The 18,041-nt window shown below is 40.6% G+C and overlaps 1 protein-coding gene across 1 annotated transcript; it reads left to right on the top strand.

Annotated features, from left to right (window-relative positions):
- Positions 1–221: 221 nt before the first annotated feature.
- Positions 222–14,205, top strand: STX5 (syntaxin 5). The gene is made up of 11 exons (XM_053448536.1): positions 222–321; positions 9,944–10,158; positions 10,393–10,463; positions 10,749–10,804; positions 11,892–11,962; positions 12,050–12,166; positions 12,497–12,553; positions 12,638–12,719; positions 12,896–12,996; positions 13,091–13,212; positions 13,318–14,205. Exons 2-11 carry the CDS (start codon positions 9,958–9,960, stop codon positions 13,475–13,477), a joined length of 1,038 nt encoding a protein of 345 aa, XP_053304511.1. The 5' UTR covers positions 222–321; positions 9,944–9,957; the 3' UTR covers positions 13,478–14,205.
- The last annotated feature ends 3,836 nt before the right edge of the window (positions 14,206–18,041 follow it).

The following is an 18,041-nucleotide window of genomic DNA, read 5'->3' as shown; positions in this document are numbered from 1 at the left end:
ACTGCTGTGTTATATTTTTAGAATACTTTATAGTATAACACTACATATTTTAATGATAAATTGGGAAACAACATACTTCAGCAACGTTAGTTGTTAATAAAGCTTGTTTATTTTACGTATATGCAGCTGAAGAAACGTTTACAACCACCAGTACACCGCCTCTTCTGCATTTTTTCCCACGCCTCCTGTAGTGATGCCATCAGAACGCGCCACGAATCGCAGGGTGCCAGGTGACGCGTGAGTACGTGGCGCTGACGTAGACGATACCCCGGCACAGGCACAGGCGGAGACGGTCGAGAGCGTTGGCCGGTGAACTGGACGGTGAGGTTTAAGGGTTACAGTGCGTCAAGGCCTCACGACGTAGCTTTATGTTTAGGAAATCAAAGCCTATGTCAGGCTTAACTGACACCCAAAGGAAGTACACCGGCTATGATAATTGATCTTTGTGAGGGCTTCTGTGGAGCTATACGTTTGTGTTGTGACGTCACTCACGCTCGTCCTCTTAGTTAAATTTGTTTTGTTTTATCATATGTATATGCAAATTACAATGTGAGAACAAATGTAAACCCTTATGGTCACATAAATATATAAAATCCAAATATTTAGGTTTTGAAAATCTTTAGTATCGCAGGCATTGATTGTCAGTAATCAGATTTGTAGTAGTACTTGACCAGGATGGATTGGCCTATAAATGTGACTGTTGATAACACTGGATTACTGTTAAATTATGGTGTGTCTATGCTTATTGGAATAGTTTACACAGAGTAAGCTTTCTCTATAATTTTGTTGAACTGCATGCTTTTTTCACATGTCCTCTGAATCAGCAATAGAAATAAATTACCATAAAACGCTCAGAACAATGTTTAATACAAATCAAAAATGAATGTTAGCAGTTAAGACAAATTCGTCTTTACGTAGATGTTCTTGTGTGTATATATATATATATATATATATATATATATATATATATATATATATATATATGTGACTGAAGAAATTACTGTGAGTATTTAAGCCAATAGTTGATATAAAATTCACCTTAACTTCTAATGGCTGCTGTTTTAAGGAACAGATCAAACTATAATTTGTAATGATGGTTTTGAGATTTTATTTTTATATATATATATATATATTCACAGTACCCTCCACTAATATTGGCACCCTTGATAAATATGAGCAAATTTGTTGCTGTTTGATCCAAAAGAAGGCAAAAAACCCCGGCTTCGCTCTTTCCAATTTTGCACTAACCAGGGGAAAAAATTCCTTCTTGACCCCAAAATGGCAGTCAGCTTTCTCCTTGGATCAATAAGCTGTTTCCCCATAATTAAAGATTATATCCCCGAATATTATGTTTTTCCAGGTATCCATCCAGTTGCAGTTTAAACGTCTGTACAGACTCTGATAAAACTACCTCTGCAGGCAGAGAATTCCTCATCCTTATTGTCCTTACTGTAAAAAACCCTTTCCTCTGCTTTAGTCTAAATCTCCTTTCTTCCAGTCTAAATGCATGACCACGTGTCCTATGCATAGTCCCGTTTATGAACAGATTTCCACACAATGGTTTGTATTGGCCACGAATATATTTATATAACGTTATCATATCCCCTCTGAGGCGACGTTTTTCTAAACTAAACAGATTTAAATTAGTTAACCTTTCTTCATAACTATAGTGCTCCATTCCTTTTATTAATTTTGTAGCCCGCCTCTGCACCCTTTCTAGTGCTATGATATCCTTCTTTAGAAAAGTTGCCCAAAATGACACAGCATACTCAAGGTGCGGCCTTACCATTGATTTATACAGAGGCAAAATTATATCTTTATTCCGCGACTTGATGCCCCTTTTTATACACGACAATACCTTACTGGCCTTAGCAACCGCAGACTGACACTGCACATTGTTGCCTAGTTTGTTGTCTATAACAATTCCCAAATCCTTCTCATTTGTCATTACCCCTAATTCACTACCGTTTAGGGTGTAGGTTGCTTGTGCATTCGCTACCCCGAAGTGCATAACTTTACATTTATCTACCGTATATTCCGGCGTATAAGACGACCCCCAACTTTTACAGTCCAAATATAGAGTTTGGACTATACTCGCCGTATAAGACTACCCCTCTACCACGGTACAACAACCAGCCAATCACGGCAAGCGATGTACCTTACCGGTGATTTGCTGGTTGATTTGCTGACATATACATGCATGCACTACCCTTACACACACACACACACACACATATATAATATATATATCTATATATATCTACACATATGCCTGTCCATACATACACATTTATACACTGCCCTCACCACACACCCCTGCCTTTACACACACATGTATATGTATGTATATATATATATATGTATATATATATATATTTCTCCCCCCTTTCTCCCTTTCTCCCCATCTCTTACCTTATCTTCTGTCTTCTTTCTTCCATCCAGTTGTGGGAGCCTGAGGTCTGGCACTTCAGACCTCGGCTTCCCTGCTCTCTAATCACTACGCGGCGGCTATTGATGCCGAGCGCCGGGACATGACATCATCCCTGCGCTCGGCATCAATAGCCTAGTGATTAGAGAGCAGGGAAGCCGAGGTCTGAAGTGCCATCACTACGCGCCGGCAATTGATGCCGGGCGCCGGGACAAGACGGCATCCCTGCGCTCGGCATCAATAGCCGGCGCGTAGTGATTAGAGAGATTGGTGGCTTCGTGGGAACCTCCGGCTTGGTAAGTACCCGGCGTATAAGACGACCCCCCACTTTTAAGAAGATTTTTTGGGGTTAAAAAGTCGTCTTATATACCGGAATATACGGTACATTGAATTTCATCTGCCATTTGAGTGCCTAGTCCCCCAGTCTATCTAGATCCCTCTGCAGCACAGTAATATCCTGCTCGCCCTGTATAACTTTACCTAGTTTTGTGTCATCTGCAAACACAGAAACATGACTTTCAATGCCTCCTGCCAGGTCATTTATAAATATGTTGAATAAAATTGGTCCCAGAACAGAACCCTGAGGGACACCACTTACCACTTTTGACCAGCTTGAAAATTTACCATTTATAACAACTCTCTGTTCTCTACCTCTAAGCCAATGTTCTACCGAAGAACAAGAATTTGCATCTAGGCCAATTTCTTTCAGTTTGAATACTAACCTATTGTGTGGAACCGTGTCAAACGCCTTGGCAAAATCCAAGTAGATTACATCCACTGCAACACCCTGATCTACACTTCTACTTACTTCTTTGTAGAATGCAATTAAATTAGTTTGACATGACCTATGTTTCATAAAACCATGCTGATTTATGCTAATAATACTATTCTTCCCAAGGAATTCTTGAATATTATCCCTAAACAGCCCTTCAAATACTTTCCCAGCAACGGAAGTTAGGCTCACAGGTCTATAATTTCCGGGCACAGAGTTGGAACCCTTTTTGAAAATAGGAACCACATCTGCCTTCCTCCAATCCTCTGGTACAATTCCTGAAAGAAAAGAATCCCGAAAGATTAGAAACAGAGGTTCACTTATTTCCTGACACAGCTCCTTAAGTACTCGTGGGTGAATACCGTCAGGCCCTGGAGCCTTGTTAACATTAATTTTCTTTAGTTGCTGCAGCACCTTGTCCTGGGCCATCCACTCACAGTTTGACTGAAAATTTTTCTCAGTGGTCCTATGTATCTCCATTGCCATAGGTTCCTCCATAACATATACTGAGGAAAAATACTTATTTAAAGTTTCTGCTTTTTCCTGGTCCTCCTTAACCAACACTCCCCTCTCTGTTATTATTGAACCTACGTTTTCATTCTTCGTTTTTTTAGAATTTATGTACTTAAAGAATTTTTTGGGGTTAGTTTTGCTCTCTTTGGCAATCACCCTCTCATTTTCTAGTTTAGCCCATCTAATCACTTTTTTGCATGCTTTATTGGCTTCCTTATATCTTATATAGGATGCCTCTGATTCGTCTGATTTAAATGCTGTAAAAGCCATTTTCTTATTTTTAATTTCCTGCTTAACTAAGCTGGAAATCATTCTTTAGGACCTTCCATTTTCCACTGACTTTGTCATTGGTACCAATATGGACCATGACAGCCGGGTCTTCCCCAGCCCCTCCCAATAATCCATCCACTCTGTCAGCAACATGCCGGACCCGAGCACCCGGGAGACAGCAAACTGTCCGGTTGAGCTTATCAGAGCGGCAGATTACCCTATCTACTCTCTTAATAATAGAGTCCCCTACCACCACAACCTGTCTAGCCTTTCCTATGCTCTCAACCCAACTCATACTAGAGGGGCTGTTCCCTCAGCTGTTAGAAGGAACAGCTTCCTCCAGTATAGCTACTCCTGAGCTGATGCACCCAACATCTTCACTCAAGCGGGCAAATCTGTTAGGCTGCACAAGGTCAGGACTAGCTAAACCTTTCCTCTTTCCTCCCCCTCTACCACCACGTGTAACTGTGACCCAGCTACATGCCTGTTCCCCAGCTGACTTATCTCCTCCCTCTTCACTACCTGCACCCACTAAACTCTGCTCAGTGAGCAGCAGACTCCTTTCAAGATTGTCTATCTCTCTCAAAGTTGCAATTTGCTTCTCCAGATCTCTAATATGAGATTCCAGAGAAGCCACTTGCTCACACCTGCCACAGAGGTATGGACCCTGGACGGATTCATCCAGGAATGCATACATGAAACAAGATGTGCATTGAGTCAGATCATCAATCTTGCTAACTCCCATAACCATACTCATAATCAAGTATAAGAAAAAAAAAATAAAAAAATGAGAACCTACAAAATAACAGTTAAACAAGAACACCCGTCAAAATAAACACAAGAACACCCGTCAAAATAAACAGTTGCAAACACAACACAAGTTTATCAATTTTTTTTAAATATACTGTATGTGTGGCACAATCATTGGCACCCATGTGAATTTGTATGAGAAAAATATATTTGAAGTATATTCCCATTCATATTTTACATTTTGTGGTATGTATGGGTTACTAGGAACAGGAAATTGTTCAACCATGACTTCCTGTTTCACGTGGGTGTAAGTATTTGGTAACACATAGGCCTAATTCCCTTAGTCATACATCACAATGGGGAGGACCAAGAAATATAGCTGTGATGTGTGGCAAAAGATTATTGGGCTTAACAAAACGGGAAGTGGTTATAAGAAAATAGCAAAAGCAATGAAAATGCCATTAGGGCAATAATTAAGAAGTTCTAGTCCACTGAAATTGTATGAATTAACCTGGAAAAGGACGTTTGGCTATATTGCCTCAACGCACTGTGAAGAGGATGGTTCGAGTGGCTAAAAAATCCCCAAGGATCACAGCTGGAGAATTGCAAAAGTTGCATCTAAGGGTCAGAAAGTCTCATAAACTAAGACCACACCGCCTGCATCACCAGGCGGTTTGAAAGGATTTCAAGAATAAAGCCTCTACTCTCATCCGAAAACAAACTCAACCGTCTTCAGTTTGCCAGACATTACTGAAAAGTCCGCTGACTTGAGCCCCATAGAGAACCTGTTAGCTGAACTGAAGAGAAGAGTCCACCAGCGTCAACCTCAACATTTTAAGTATCTGTAGAGATTCTCCATGAATGAATGAATGAATTGCCTCTGATCCCTTGCCAGGCCTTATAGGAGACAATTCAAAGCTGTTATCTTGGCTAAGGGAGGTAGCACAAAGTACTGACTAAAACGGTGCCAATATTTACCAAAGGTGTCAATATTAGAGAAGGGCAATATATATATCTACGACCGTCTAACCCACTTTCTGTCCTCAAACTCCCTGCTCGACCCCCTGCAATCTGGTTTCCGCCCACAGAACTCGACTGAAACTGCTCTCACCCAATTCACAAACAACCTCCTATCTGCTAGAAACAATGGCCACTACTCTATCTTAATCTAACTTGACCTCACTGCTGCTTTCGACACGGTCGACCACCTCCTCCTACAGACTCTCAGCTCTCTTGGTCTCCATGACACTGCTCTCTCCCGGATTAACTCATATCTTTCCAACAGATCATTCTCTGTGTCTTTTGCTGGCGACTCCTCCTCTTCAATGCCTCTCTCTGTTGAAGTACCCCAGGGTTCTGTCCTGGGTCCTCTACTATTCTCTATCTATACTTCCTCACTTGGAAAACTTACCGACGGCTTTGGCTTCAAATACCGCCTCCGTGCAGACGACACACAAATCTATCTCTGCATCTGTCCTCTCTCGGATCAGCAGCTGCCTATCTGGCATCTCTTCCTGGATGACCTCTCACCACCTTAAGATAAATGCCGTATTAAGTCTTTAAAGTGGGGGTGCGGCCTGTATTCGGGGTTTAGCGCAGGAATGCGCAACTCGTATCGCCCGACACCCGTGACATGTAGTTCCGGGCGCCGGGCAGGCAGCAGGGTTAGGATACAGATCCCCCGCAGCGTTGCAGGGGACCTGCATCCTACTCTCCGATATGCTGAGGCAGCCTCCCCTGCCAGCACTTTCCACGGGAGGAGTGCTGGCACGGGAGATTGTTAAAGTACATCGCGCAGACGTTTACCAGCTGCTGCGATGCGAGCGTAAACAACCTCCCCTGCCGGCATGTCTGCTTGATGCGCTTGCAGCAGAGGTTGTTTACGCCGGATCGCCACAGCCGGTGAACGGTTGCACGATGCAGACAATCTTCCTTGCCGGCACTTCCCACGGCGGAAGTGACAGCACCGGAAGCTGCAAGACACCTGGGAGTCTTCACTAGTATGTCTAGGGGAGGGGGGCAGGGTGGCAGCATATCTATTACACTAAGAATCAAAAAAAAAATCTTTAAAAAAGCACCTAACTTTGTCTAAGACTGAGCTCCTTCTAATCCCTCCCTCTAACTCTATTCCCCTTTCTGACCTTTCTATCACTGTCTACAGTACCACTATCTCTCCATCACCACAACTCCGCTGCCTCGGAGTGACCCTAGACTCTAACCTATCTTTTATCCCTTACATCAAATCACTCTCTAAATCCTGCCACAGCCAACTACGCAATATTTCCAAAATTCGTCCATTCCTGACTGCCAGCACCACAAAACAACAAATCCACTCCCTTGTAATCTCCCGTCTAGACTACTGCAACAACCTACTTACCGGCCTCCCGACTATCCCCCCTACAATCTGTCCTCAATGCATCTGCCAGGCTAATCTATCTCACCCGACGCTCTGCATCTGCCACACCTCTCTGCGAGTCCCTCCACTGGCTCCACATCCATAGCAGAATTAAATTCAGAATACTAACTCTATCCTACAAAGCTCTCACTAACGCCACTCCCCTCTACCTATCCTCCCTCATCAGCAAATATACTCCAGCCCGTCCTCTAAGATCCAACAATGACCTGCTCCCTGCATCTTCATTTATCACCTCCTCCCACGCCCACCTACAAGACTTCTCTCGCGCAGCACCAACCCTCTGGAACTCTCTTCCCCATGCTGTCTGACTCACCAACTCTACCCTCCTTCAAACGCTCCCTAAAAAGCTTTCTCTTCAGGGAAGCCTACCACTGACATAAAACATCAAAACTTCCCTCTCACCCACCTACAACCCTTATCCCGCCCTACATTAACATCATTCACTACCATGCAGTCCTCACCTCCTGTTTCTCACCCTTATCTACCTAGATTGTAAGTTCCTGCGGGAACAGGGCCCTTCATTCTGCTTGTATCTGTATGTCACTTGCTGTATTGTACTTGTCGTTATCTGTAAAATTTTCATCTTGTACTGTGCTGTGGAATCTGTCGGCGCTTTATAAATGAAGTATAATAATAATATGTATCTTTATATGATCTGGCTATTGCACCTCTTACCCGAGTTTTGTCTAAAGGCTGTCTTGTACAGCGGGCAATTACTTTCAAGGGATCCATGAATAAAGTGGATATAGAGGCAAAGGTGATAATTATTAACCTCATTTGCATGCGCCTACCCAGAATCCCTTGTGGTTGTGGCAGCACCATTAGATTTCTGAGGGAAAAACAAGCCTTCTGGCTTGTCTGGTGTCTGTAGATGAGCGTTTAATAATACTTCTACTACCCCTTACATTGAAATGAAAGGGTTTCCATCACCAAACATTCTAGGTACATCCCTGGTTTTATATATATATATATATATATATATATATTTATTTATTTATTTATAAAGTGTTGACAGATTATGCAGCGCTGTACAAGATGAACTGGGCGAGAAAAGAGTTTCCTTGCATCAGTAAGCTGCAGTTAGGCGGCCATCGCGACGCAAAGACATCTGCTTGACCGGACCCCCTTAGGTATGCTATTGTGTGTGTGTGTGTGATATATATATTTATATATATTGTAGTAAAGTCTTCTCAGCCTCCTTGTTCCATAGAGAAAGCTTTGGTGTTTCTCCTTCAAGTTGCCACCAGTTCAGGTTTTCCCCTGGTCCAGAAATAAAGAGGTAAGTCCCGGGTTCTGGATTTACCTCTTTAGGTCCCTGGAAATGATAGGCTGGTAGCCATGTGAGTTCAAATTCGGTAAAGTAAAAGTGGCCGTTTTCCGCGCTATGTTCCACTCTGGAATGTACATGGAGCACATGTGGAGGGAGAAAGTTGACATGCACGGTTGAGCTAACTCACAGCAGTAAGTTCAGTGTGCTGTAGATTTATAGACTGGAGATGAGGGATCTTATCAATGCGGATTCTGTTGTAAGAAAATGGTCACTGAGCACATTGTGCTTTTTCAGATGCAACTAGTAAGAGGGGGTCTTACCATCTATCCTTTCCTCCCCTTTTGCTCATATTTCATTTCCATCTCTGCTCTCCCCTTTCTCTTCTTAGTCTTCCTCTAATCTTCCTGTTTTTTACACATTCATGTATATGGGCTTTGGAGAAGCACCACCTAATATAAGAGTCCATCTAACTTTATTCACACTATTTATGAATGACACTATTCTTTTACATTTTATTTTTCATGTTTGCATCGGGTCATCCATCTGGAGATTTTGCATTACATCTTGTTGGTATTATATATTTTATTTTTACTCCACGCTTACTTGGTTTGATGAGTGCGGTCACTGGGGTTTTTTGCTTTGGATTTATGTTTTGAGTATTAAAAGTGAAACAACAGTGGATGTTTGTTTCTTAAGGTGGACCAGCAGCGCTTTATATTGATATTGATATTTATTTTGCATTATTTATTTTGATATTTTTTGTATTTATTATTCTTGCATTCATTGTTTATTTATCAGTCCAGGAAATAGCTTGACAACATGTGGCATCCCAGCCTTTCTAGCTAATTGTGTCCTAATGACAATAGTTTACTAATGGCGAAAGAAAATTAATTGCACAGATACACAGCACGTGTGTATACCTTTTGGTACCCCTCTGTTTTAACATGACGAGTCCTTTTGTGGCATTATTTTTCTCCTTTATAGCTATAATGCAGGAGGTCCTCTTTTTTGTATGTTGACCACCATTTTTATTTTGTCTATATGGATGTCCCAATCACACACACAAGTGACTTTTTACTTTGACAGTGCAGCTATGATTGCTTTCTTATGTGTTACTGGCTTCTCCTGCTCCATGAATTATGATCCGGAGTGTGCCAGTGGCAGACTTACTGCCTGGTATTTGAGAAAACTGGTTCAACTGGAGTGTTGTCTGCTTATTCATTAGGGAGCAAACATGTGGCACTGTACCTACTAATAACTAGGAGCCTCAAATAATGTTTTTGTCAACACAAGCTTAAGAATGTACAATATTATGGTAGGCTAAAAAAGCACAAATATACACAAGAAAGCTTGTTTGTCAGGATACAGACGTATAATAACTAACTTGCTGGAGTTAATGTGTTTGTGTAGAAATCTGCTAGATTTTATGTGATGTATGAGATATTCTGTATATTACCATGGAAGTGACATGTTTATAAACCTTGCAGCAAATTTGTATAGATTGAAATGTTTACTCTTCTCCAGCCGGTTCTGGCCCCATGAACACGCGTAAACGTCACGGTTCCCGTAACACAGAAAACGGAGTATATGTAGGACCCCCCCAGACCCAGGTCCTGCCCTCCCATATTACTACAGAGACAACTGCCCATCTTATTCCGGTTCCACCTGGTGACATAATGTCCTGTCGGGACCGAACTGCCGAGTTCATCTCTGCTTGCAAGTCACTGCATGGGCGCCACGTAAGTCTTGTAAAGCATCATCCTCTTTGTACCTTACGTGTACTGGGGGGGATTAATGTGAAGTGAGGTGACATATATTTTCAAATGTGTTTTGTGGAGGGTTGTTAGAGATGAAATTCAAGTTGTTAGAAAGCAGAGGACGGTGAGACATGAATCCGTTTCATGGGTGCCCAATAGTGGAATTTTACCTTTCAGGATATTTACAAAATACAATACTTTTTGGCCTCTTTTCAGAATGACATTCAGTTGTCTACCCCCTCCTTCAATGCTGTGAAACAACGAAGTGAATTTACCCTTATGGCCAAGTAAGAAATGTCCAATTATTCATCCTGTTTCTCTCTTTACTTTCTGTTCACTTCTTTCCTTAAGTCGTAACATTCTATCTCACTAAATTTTAAACTTTGCCTTTTATTCTCTGACCTTCATTTTCTTTCTATCTTTAATCGCTGTTCTCTTTGCGCATTCTTACATTTACTTTTGGAACTCTTTTGCAAATGTTGTGTTCTCTTCTCATCTTAACCCTCCTGTATTGAGGTCCCCTCTCCTCAATTCATATTTGTGATGTTTATAGGCTTTTTTTTCCCCTACAGACGTATAGGAAAGGATCTTAGTAACACATTTAGTAAACTGGAGAAACTGACCATATGTGAGTATCTAATTGTAACCGGTATATATGCCACCATCTTGATTTCATCCAGTCAAGATTTGCGTGTGCTTTTTGTACCTTTGTTTACAAAGTAATGTAAATAAATCTTTGGTTACCTAAGGGTAATTAACCCCTTCAGTCCCCTATGGACGTACCGGTACGTCCTGCTCTTTTTGCAGCGGCAGGGAGATCAGACTGTCTCTTCTCACACGCTGAAAAACGAATCAGCCAAAAAAAATGTATTACAAGAAATAAAAATACAAAAAAATTATAAAAAAGATAAAAAAATAAAAAAAACCTTTACATGCCATTGCCCTAACACATCATCTAAAAGGTATAACCCTCCTGCCCCCCATAATCAGGAGAGGCGGCTGAACAATTTAGGCTGGATTTCTCTGCCGTAACGCATACCCTGTTCAAAAAATCCTAAGAATCCTACAAAATACTAAAAAGTGCTGGTGGAAAAAAGTGCAGGAAATAATTTCTTTGGCCACATTTGACAGTGATTGGCGGCCAAATAACTGCGTGAATAGTGCCCAAATACCCCTGATGAGATACTCTAGGTTGTCTGCTTTACAAAAATATATATACTTTTGTGGGTATTTTTGGTTTATTTGTTTAAAATTAGGGTTGCAGTCCCATCATACCTAATGTAACAATTCTACGGCTTCGTAAAAAATAATGTACACATTATTGTATGTTGTTAGGGCACCTGAATTGATAAAGTAGGATGGAAATTTCTGTAACTTTACCTAATTTTGTGAGGATTCAGAGAGGAAAATAAATTAGAAGAAAAAAAAAATCAGATTTTTGCTAGTTTTTACAAAATTTCTCATCCTAAATTTTCAGCTAATTATCTAACTATGGTATCAAAAGAAAGCTCTATCTCTCCTTGAAAAAACAATATATAGTTTACATGGGTACACTATTCACAGGAAAAGGGAATAATCGCTGAACCGACATACCGCAAAAATGGCAAAATTGCGTCGGGACTTGAGGTACCAAATACCCCTGGCATGGAAGGGGTTAATGAAGTGTGCTTCCATACATAGACCATTTTAGAATTGTTTTTATTTTCCTGTTCTAGTGGCTAAAAGGAAGTCTCTATTTGATGATAAAGCAGTGGAGATCGAAGAGCTGACATACATCATTAAACAGGTGGGTTACAGTGTATGTGTGTTTGTGCACACTAAATATTTGATTCTCTGTTTTCAATAATACGTACCCTTTTCTCCATATACACAGGATATTGGGAGCCTGAATCAACAAATTGCTCAGCTCCAGTCATTTGTCCGAGCTCGGGGAACTCAGAGTGGGCGGCACCTTCAAACTCACTCTAATACTGTGGTGGTCTCCCTGCAGGTTAGATGGAAAGGACTTGGGACGTGCATTAACCTAGACCACTGACTTTCTTGTTATGAGCTTTTTAAATATCCCCTATTAACATCACTCATGTTATGATACAATGATGCGGTAGTTCCTAAATGTTCATAGTTGATCCATACGTAAATATTTTGTGGAATGATATAGATATGGTAAAGTTTGGAGCCAGGTAGGTCACAACGGTCATATCTACTTTATAATTTTGGTGTACAGTCAAACATAACCAATCAAACCAACTGCTGTAGATGATTAGATGGCTTTTTTGTAGTGTTACCAGAAATAATCTGTTGCAATCTCTTCTATCTACAGTCAAAGCTGGCATCAATGTCCAATGATTTCAAGTCTGTATTAGAAGTGAGAACTGAGGTGAGGTGCTTGGTAATAATCTAGTATAATGGATTTAGAGCTTTAGGTGCTTTCTGAGTTCAATAATTCATATTTTTTCTCTAGAATCTGAAGCAGCAACGGAGTCGCAGGGAGCATTACTCTCAGGGCCAAGTTTCCTCTCTCCCTTTTCATCACAACAGTTTGGGTAATCTCAGCACAAGATATTTGTTCCCTCTATTTCCTTTCTGGATGACAATGTATATCTACAACCATGCAATATATAGCTTAGTCACCAGTCATATCTCACAGTCACCAGTTTGTCATTTCTGTGTTTACTTTCTGTCCCTTTTTATTAATATGTATCACCTGCCCCCTGTCCAGGTCCATCTGTTCTTTTACAAGATGATTCACGAAGACATGGGGATGTGACAATAGACATGGACTCTAGAGTCAGTCAACAGCTCCAGCTAATAGATGAGCAGGTGAGTGACAGATGTCAATCTTCCCAATTAGGGAGATGGTAATTAAGGACTTAAAACCTACATTTTCAACATTTTTTCTTTATCCACCTCAAAGGACTCCTATATTCAAAGCCGAGCAGACACAATGCAGAACATAGAATCAACGATAGTGGAGCTTGGCTCTATCTTCCAACAGTTGGCTCACATGGTTAAAGAGCAAGAGGAGACTATACAAAGGTGAGACAGGTCACAAGTGGCAGTTATGCTTCATGAATCAAGTCCCTAACCTTAGCCAATGATCCTTTTTCCCAACTCACATACTCGTTTCCCTGCTGTCCTTAGGATTGATGGAAATGTGGAAGACACTCAGTTGAATGTAGAAGCCGCTCACTCAGAAATTCTGAAGTATTTCCAGTCTGTCACATCAAACCGTTGGCTTATGATCAAGATCTTCCTTATACTTGTGGTTTTCTTCATAATCTTTGTGGTTTTCCTTGCTTAAGACCACACACAGTTTGAATCCTTGCCTTTTCCAGGCCACTGTTGCCACTAAACACACACTCCATTCTAGTTCCGCAGAGACCTCTACAAGACAGAGGGAACTTGCTAACTTAAGCATGGTCAGCATATGTTGAGATAGACAGAACGTAGTGTGAAAGAGAGATTACTTGGTATAGCGATTATGCTGTGTGCATTTATACACATAAAGTATAAATTTTAGTCTGAAATTAAGCAGAACATTAAAAAGCATATACATATTGTATGTTTTCTGCATTTATGCCCATGGATACTTCAACATATGCTGATCTTTGCTATGTGTGATATTTTAGATAAGTATATAAACACACACGATTATTTATGTCCAGACCTCTAATCTTTGTTGGATGTATGTGTTTGCAAACCATTATAGAGTCTGGGCATCCCAAAAATGAATCTGACAATGGGAATGTGGCAGGAAAACTCATTTGTTTATTTTAATCTCTTGTAAACTTTTTCACCCCTATAATTTTAAATTATTTTCTTGCATTAAAAGAATCCTCTTTTCAGAATCAATAAAGGGAGCGGAGGATTTTAGTTCCTTTGTTCGGCAGGACTAAAATAAATGTTGACTGCAACAGAAAACAGACTTCCATGTATTTGGTCCTGCTGAGTAAAGGCATTTGTCATTTACGCAATGTACAGAATGTATATAGTACAGAATATTGGAATAATACTCAACATTTCATCTTATCGACTTTAATTAGATTTTGTCATGTATAAATGATTGCGTTTTGGATGTTGTAGTGTGTATGAAGGAAGGAGGGAATGCAGTTGAAATCTGCGTCAGTGTGAATCATTAACACAAGGTATATTTGTATAGAACAATATGGTTTAGGTACACGCTATGACCAGAATTATGTGGATCCCCGATAATCGCACCTATATGAGCTTGTTGGGCATCCCATTACAAAACCATTGGTATTAATGTGGATATGTGTCCACCTGACCACCCTTTGTGGTTATAACAGGCTCCATTCTTCTGGGAAGCATTTCCACAAGGTTTTGGAATGTGCCTGTGGGAATGTTGTGCCCATTTAGCCAATAGATTATTTGTGAGGTTAGGCACTGATGTTGGACCTGGTTCACAACTGGCAATTTATCCCAAAGGTGTTCAGTATGGTTAAGATCAGGGCTATGTGCAGCCCACTAGAGTTACTTCACACCATTCTGGAACAGGAAATATCCTTCCCCGAAGGGGAATATCCTGATGAGTGTCCAGAGAATAATATGTTAGAGCAGAAAATGATGGTGTATGCTTGACTTTTTTTAAAGTTTTTTTTTTTTTGTTTTTTTTTCTTCAATTTTCAAATGCCTGACAGAGCCATTGAAAATCATTACCACCTCTATCGCTTTATATAGCATAGAAAGGGATTTATAATGGAGAGATGCAAAGTATATTTATAATTATTTTAATACCCTGAGAGGTCAGCTTGATGAGGTTCATCACTCATAGTGCCATACACTCACTGTGGGCCAAGATGCTCCATCAAAGCATGGGAAGTATGTTTTGTGCTATGCATTCCTTCCAAATCTTTTTAATATGAATGCTACTTAGGAAGGTTGGCTGAGAAGGGCATGGCCCCATCTGATTAATAAGTAAAACATGTCCACTATTATTTCCCCACATATGCCAAACCAAAATATGAAAAGTAACAAAAACCCGTTCTTTACACTATGGACATACCAGAAGGTCCATAAAAGATGCGGCAGGATTACCTGTTGGATGTACTGATACATCCTGTTGAAAATCCACCGTCTCACTGCAACTGGTGTGTTCGTGATGCACGGGTCTGCCTCATACCCGAGGCAGTCCCGTGAGAACAAATAGGATGGTGGAACAGTCATGTGATCGCTGTGATGATCAATCACATTGGTTGCATGACATCAGTTACTGTGCTTGGCTTCGCCATATTTAATGATCTGTGATGAGAGAGAAAACATCAGTCCATGATTCCTGTAAAACCTCCAAAACTGTCCTCAAAAATCCCCATTAACCCTTCCACCCTACCCTGAAAAAACTATAAAAAAAAAAATATATACCGTATGTGCTCGATTTATAAGACAACCCCAAAAAATTTGAATATTAATTTAGGGGGGGCCTGAATATAAGACTACCCTATAGGGAAAAAGTTTTACTAGTAAATATTCACATGTAAACTTTTTTTCATAGTTAATAAAAACTATGATTGAGAAAAACAATTTTTTGTTTTTATTTACTTTTATTTGCCAACCTGCCCCCAGTTATCACATCTGCACCCCTTATATGCCAACCTTCCCCCAGATATGCCTTATATACCCTTATATGCCACTCTGCCTCCTAGGTATGCCTTTTAACCCCCTATATGCCACTCTGCCTCCGGGAAGCTCTTGTTGGATTTGCTGGATCTGCCGGTACTGTATTTTCCCGAGATCTATAAGATACTAACTGCCAACAGAATGAATTTCTTCTTTTTTTTTTTTTATTTTTTTTTTTTTATTGAACTCTACTTACTATCAGACTCTTATTTGCACTAATGGTTATATCCAGAGAAAAAGGGAACAATAAAGCTGATATATCAGACGATAAATGAACTGTTATATCAGGACAAATTAACCCGATTCGAATATTACTGAATACTACTTTCTACTTGATCTTTATTTGCATCAATAGACATATCCAGAGAAAAAGGGAACAATAAGCAGATATATCAGTCGATTTACTTGTCCTAACCAATTTTACTTTATAATTTGCGGCATAGATCATAACATATTTGCACCGCTAAATTTATTTCGGCTTAATTTATTCTAATATATTTTGTTTCAATAAAACCAACAGCATTCTGTGGTATTATCTACCTCACAGCTGAGCTCTATTTATTTATTAACTGGCCCCAAAGATTACATCTAGAGAGCAGGGGTATACCAGAGGCCGAGCAAACTGTATATTTGAGTCTTACCTTCTTGATCAATATGCCTCCAAAAAGGGACAGAGAAAAGGAAAGAGAGAAAACCCAAGAAAGGAATAAACTAATTAATATTTTCTGCTCTCCCAAACCAAATATGCAATTAGCTGACCATAGAAGATCACTATCTGCTGAGCAAAGGGAATTAATATCCCATAAATCAACGGAGACTCAACAACAGGACCTATCTATCTCCCCCCGCTATTGGCACATCAAGAAATCTAACCGTAGTTTATAAGAGATCTGATGTAGTAGGGATACTACAGGAAAATTAAACATGACCTGGAAGACAATTTAGCACAAATTAGAACAGAGGTCCTTCAAGTCTCTGAAACAATAGCTAAACAAGAAATAAATATCAAAAAAATCCAGGAAGATAATAAAACACTGTATTATGCAAATACTGTACTAAACAGCAAAGTTAAAAACCTGGAATTGAAAAGCATAGACATGGAGGACAGATCCCGCAGGAAAAACGTAAGAATGAGGGGCATCCCGGATACACTACAATCACACGCTTTGGATCCATTTTTGAAAGACTTTTTTTTTGCTCTTTATCACACCTCATGAATTGGGGCCCTTTCCATTTGAGAGATTTCATAGACTCCGCAAACCTAAAGCTCCGAATGTTGCCTACTCGGCAGATATAATCGCAAAGGTTCTCAAATTACTACACTAAAAACCTCATTATGCAGGAGCTCAGAAAAGATAAACCCAAACCGGACCAATATAAAAACATCCAAGTATTTGCAGACCTTTCTCAGGCCACAAGAGCATCAAGAAAAAACTTTCAAGATCTTACTCAAATTTACTCAAAATTTTGAGGGACAACAAAATCCGTTATAGATGGGGCTTTCCAACGGCACATAGTTTTCTACGAAGATAATGGATACCATCTTAAGGATCAAACTTCTGCTAGAGAAAAGATGCTTCTTTGGGGCCTCATACAGAGCAACAACGGGACCTAAATCTTTTTTTTTTTTTTGGGGGGGTCTACTGTTGGTCCCAAGACTTGCTCTTCGATTTTGGACGTCAATTTTGTTCTAAGATACACTGGTTTAATCTTATTACTTGTTATCAATATCATTAATGTGTCTATTTTTATCTATTTATTATATATATATATATATTTTTTTGTTTTCTCTTAACATTCAAATCATAGGAAACACACAACACTTAAAGCACACCTACTCAAAATATTCGACGTTTGACAACCAATAATTTGGACGACATGTCTTTACGCATAAATTTTCACATAACTGCGGAACGAGTACACGCGGCAGGTCCGGACCGGTTCCCAATAGACGGCGGCCGCCGTGTGGAGCTGCGGGGTCTTCCCCGTCCTCGCGGCGGCAGAAGCTGTCTTGCGGAGGAGGGAGGTCTTCCTCTCCTCCGCGGCGGCTGAAGCTGCTGTGGCAGGGCGGGGGGTCTCCCCCTTCTCCGCAGCAGTGGAGGCCGTTGTGGTAAGGCGGGGGGTCTCCCCTTCTCTGCGGCGGTAGGGGCTGCTGCGGCAAGGTGGGGGGTCTCCCCCTCCTCCGTGGCGGCTGATGCCGTTGTGGTGAAGCCGGCGGTCTCCCTCCTCTC

Source organism: Spea bombifrons, chromosome 10 (assembly GCF_027358695.1).
Source record: "Spea bombifrons isolate aSpeBom1 chromosome 10, aSpeBom1.2.pri, whole genome shotgun sequence".
Lineage (NCBI taxonomy): Eukaryota > Metazoa > Chordata > Amphibia > Anura > Pelobatidae > Spea > Spea bombifrons.
Note: the sequence above shows the minus strand (reverse complement) of the source record. Positions and strands in the feature narration are given on the sequence as shown.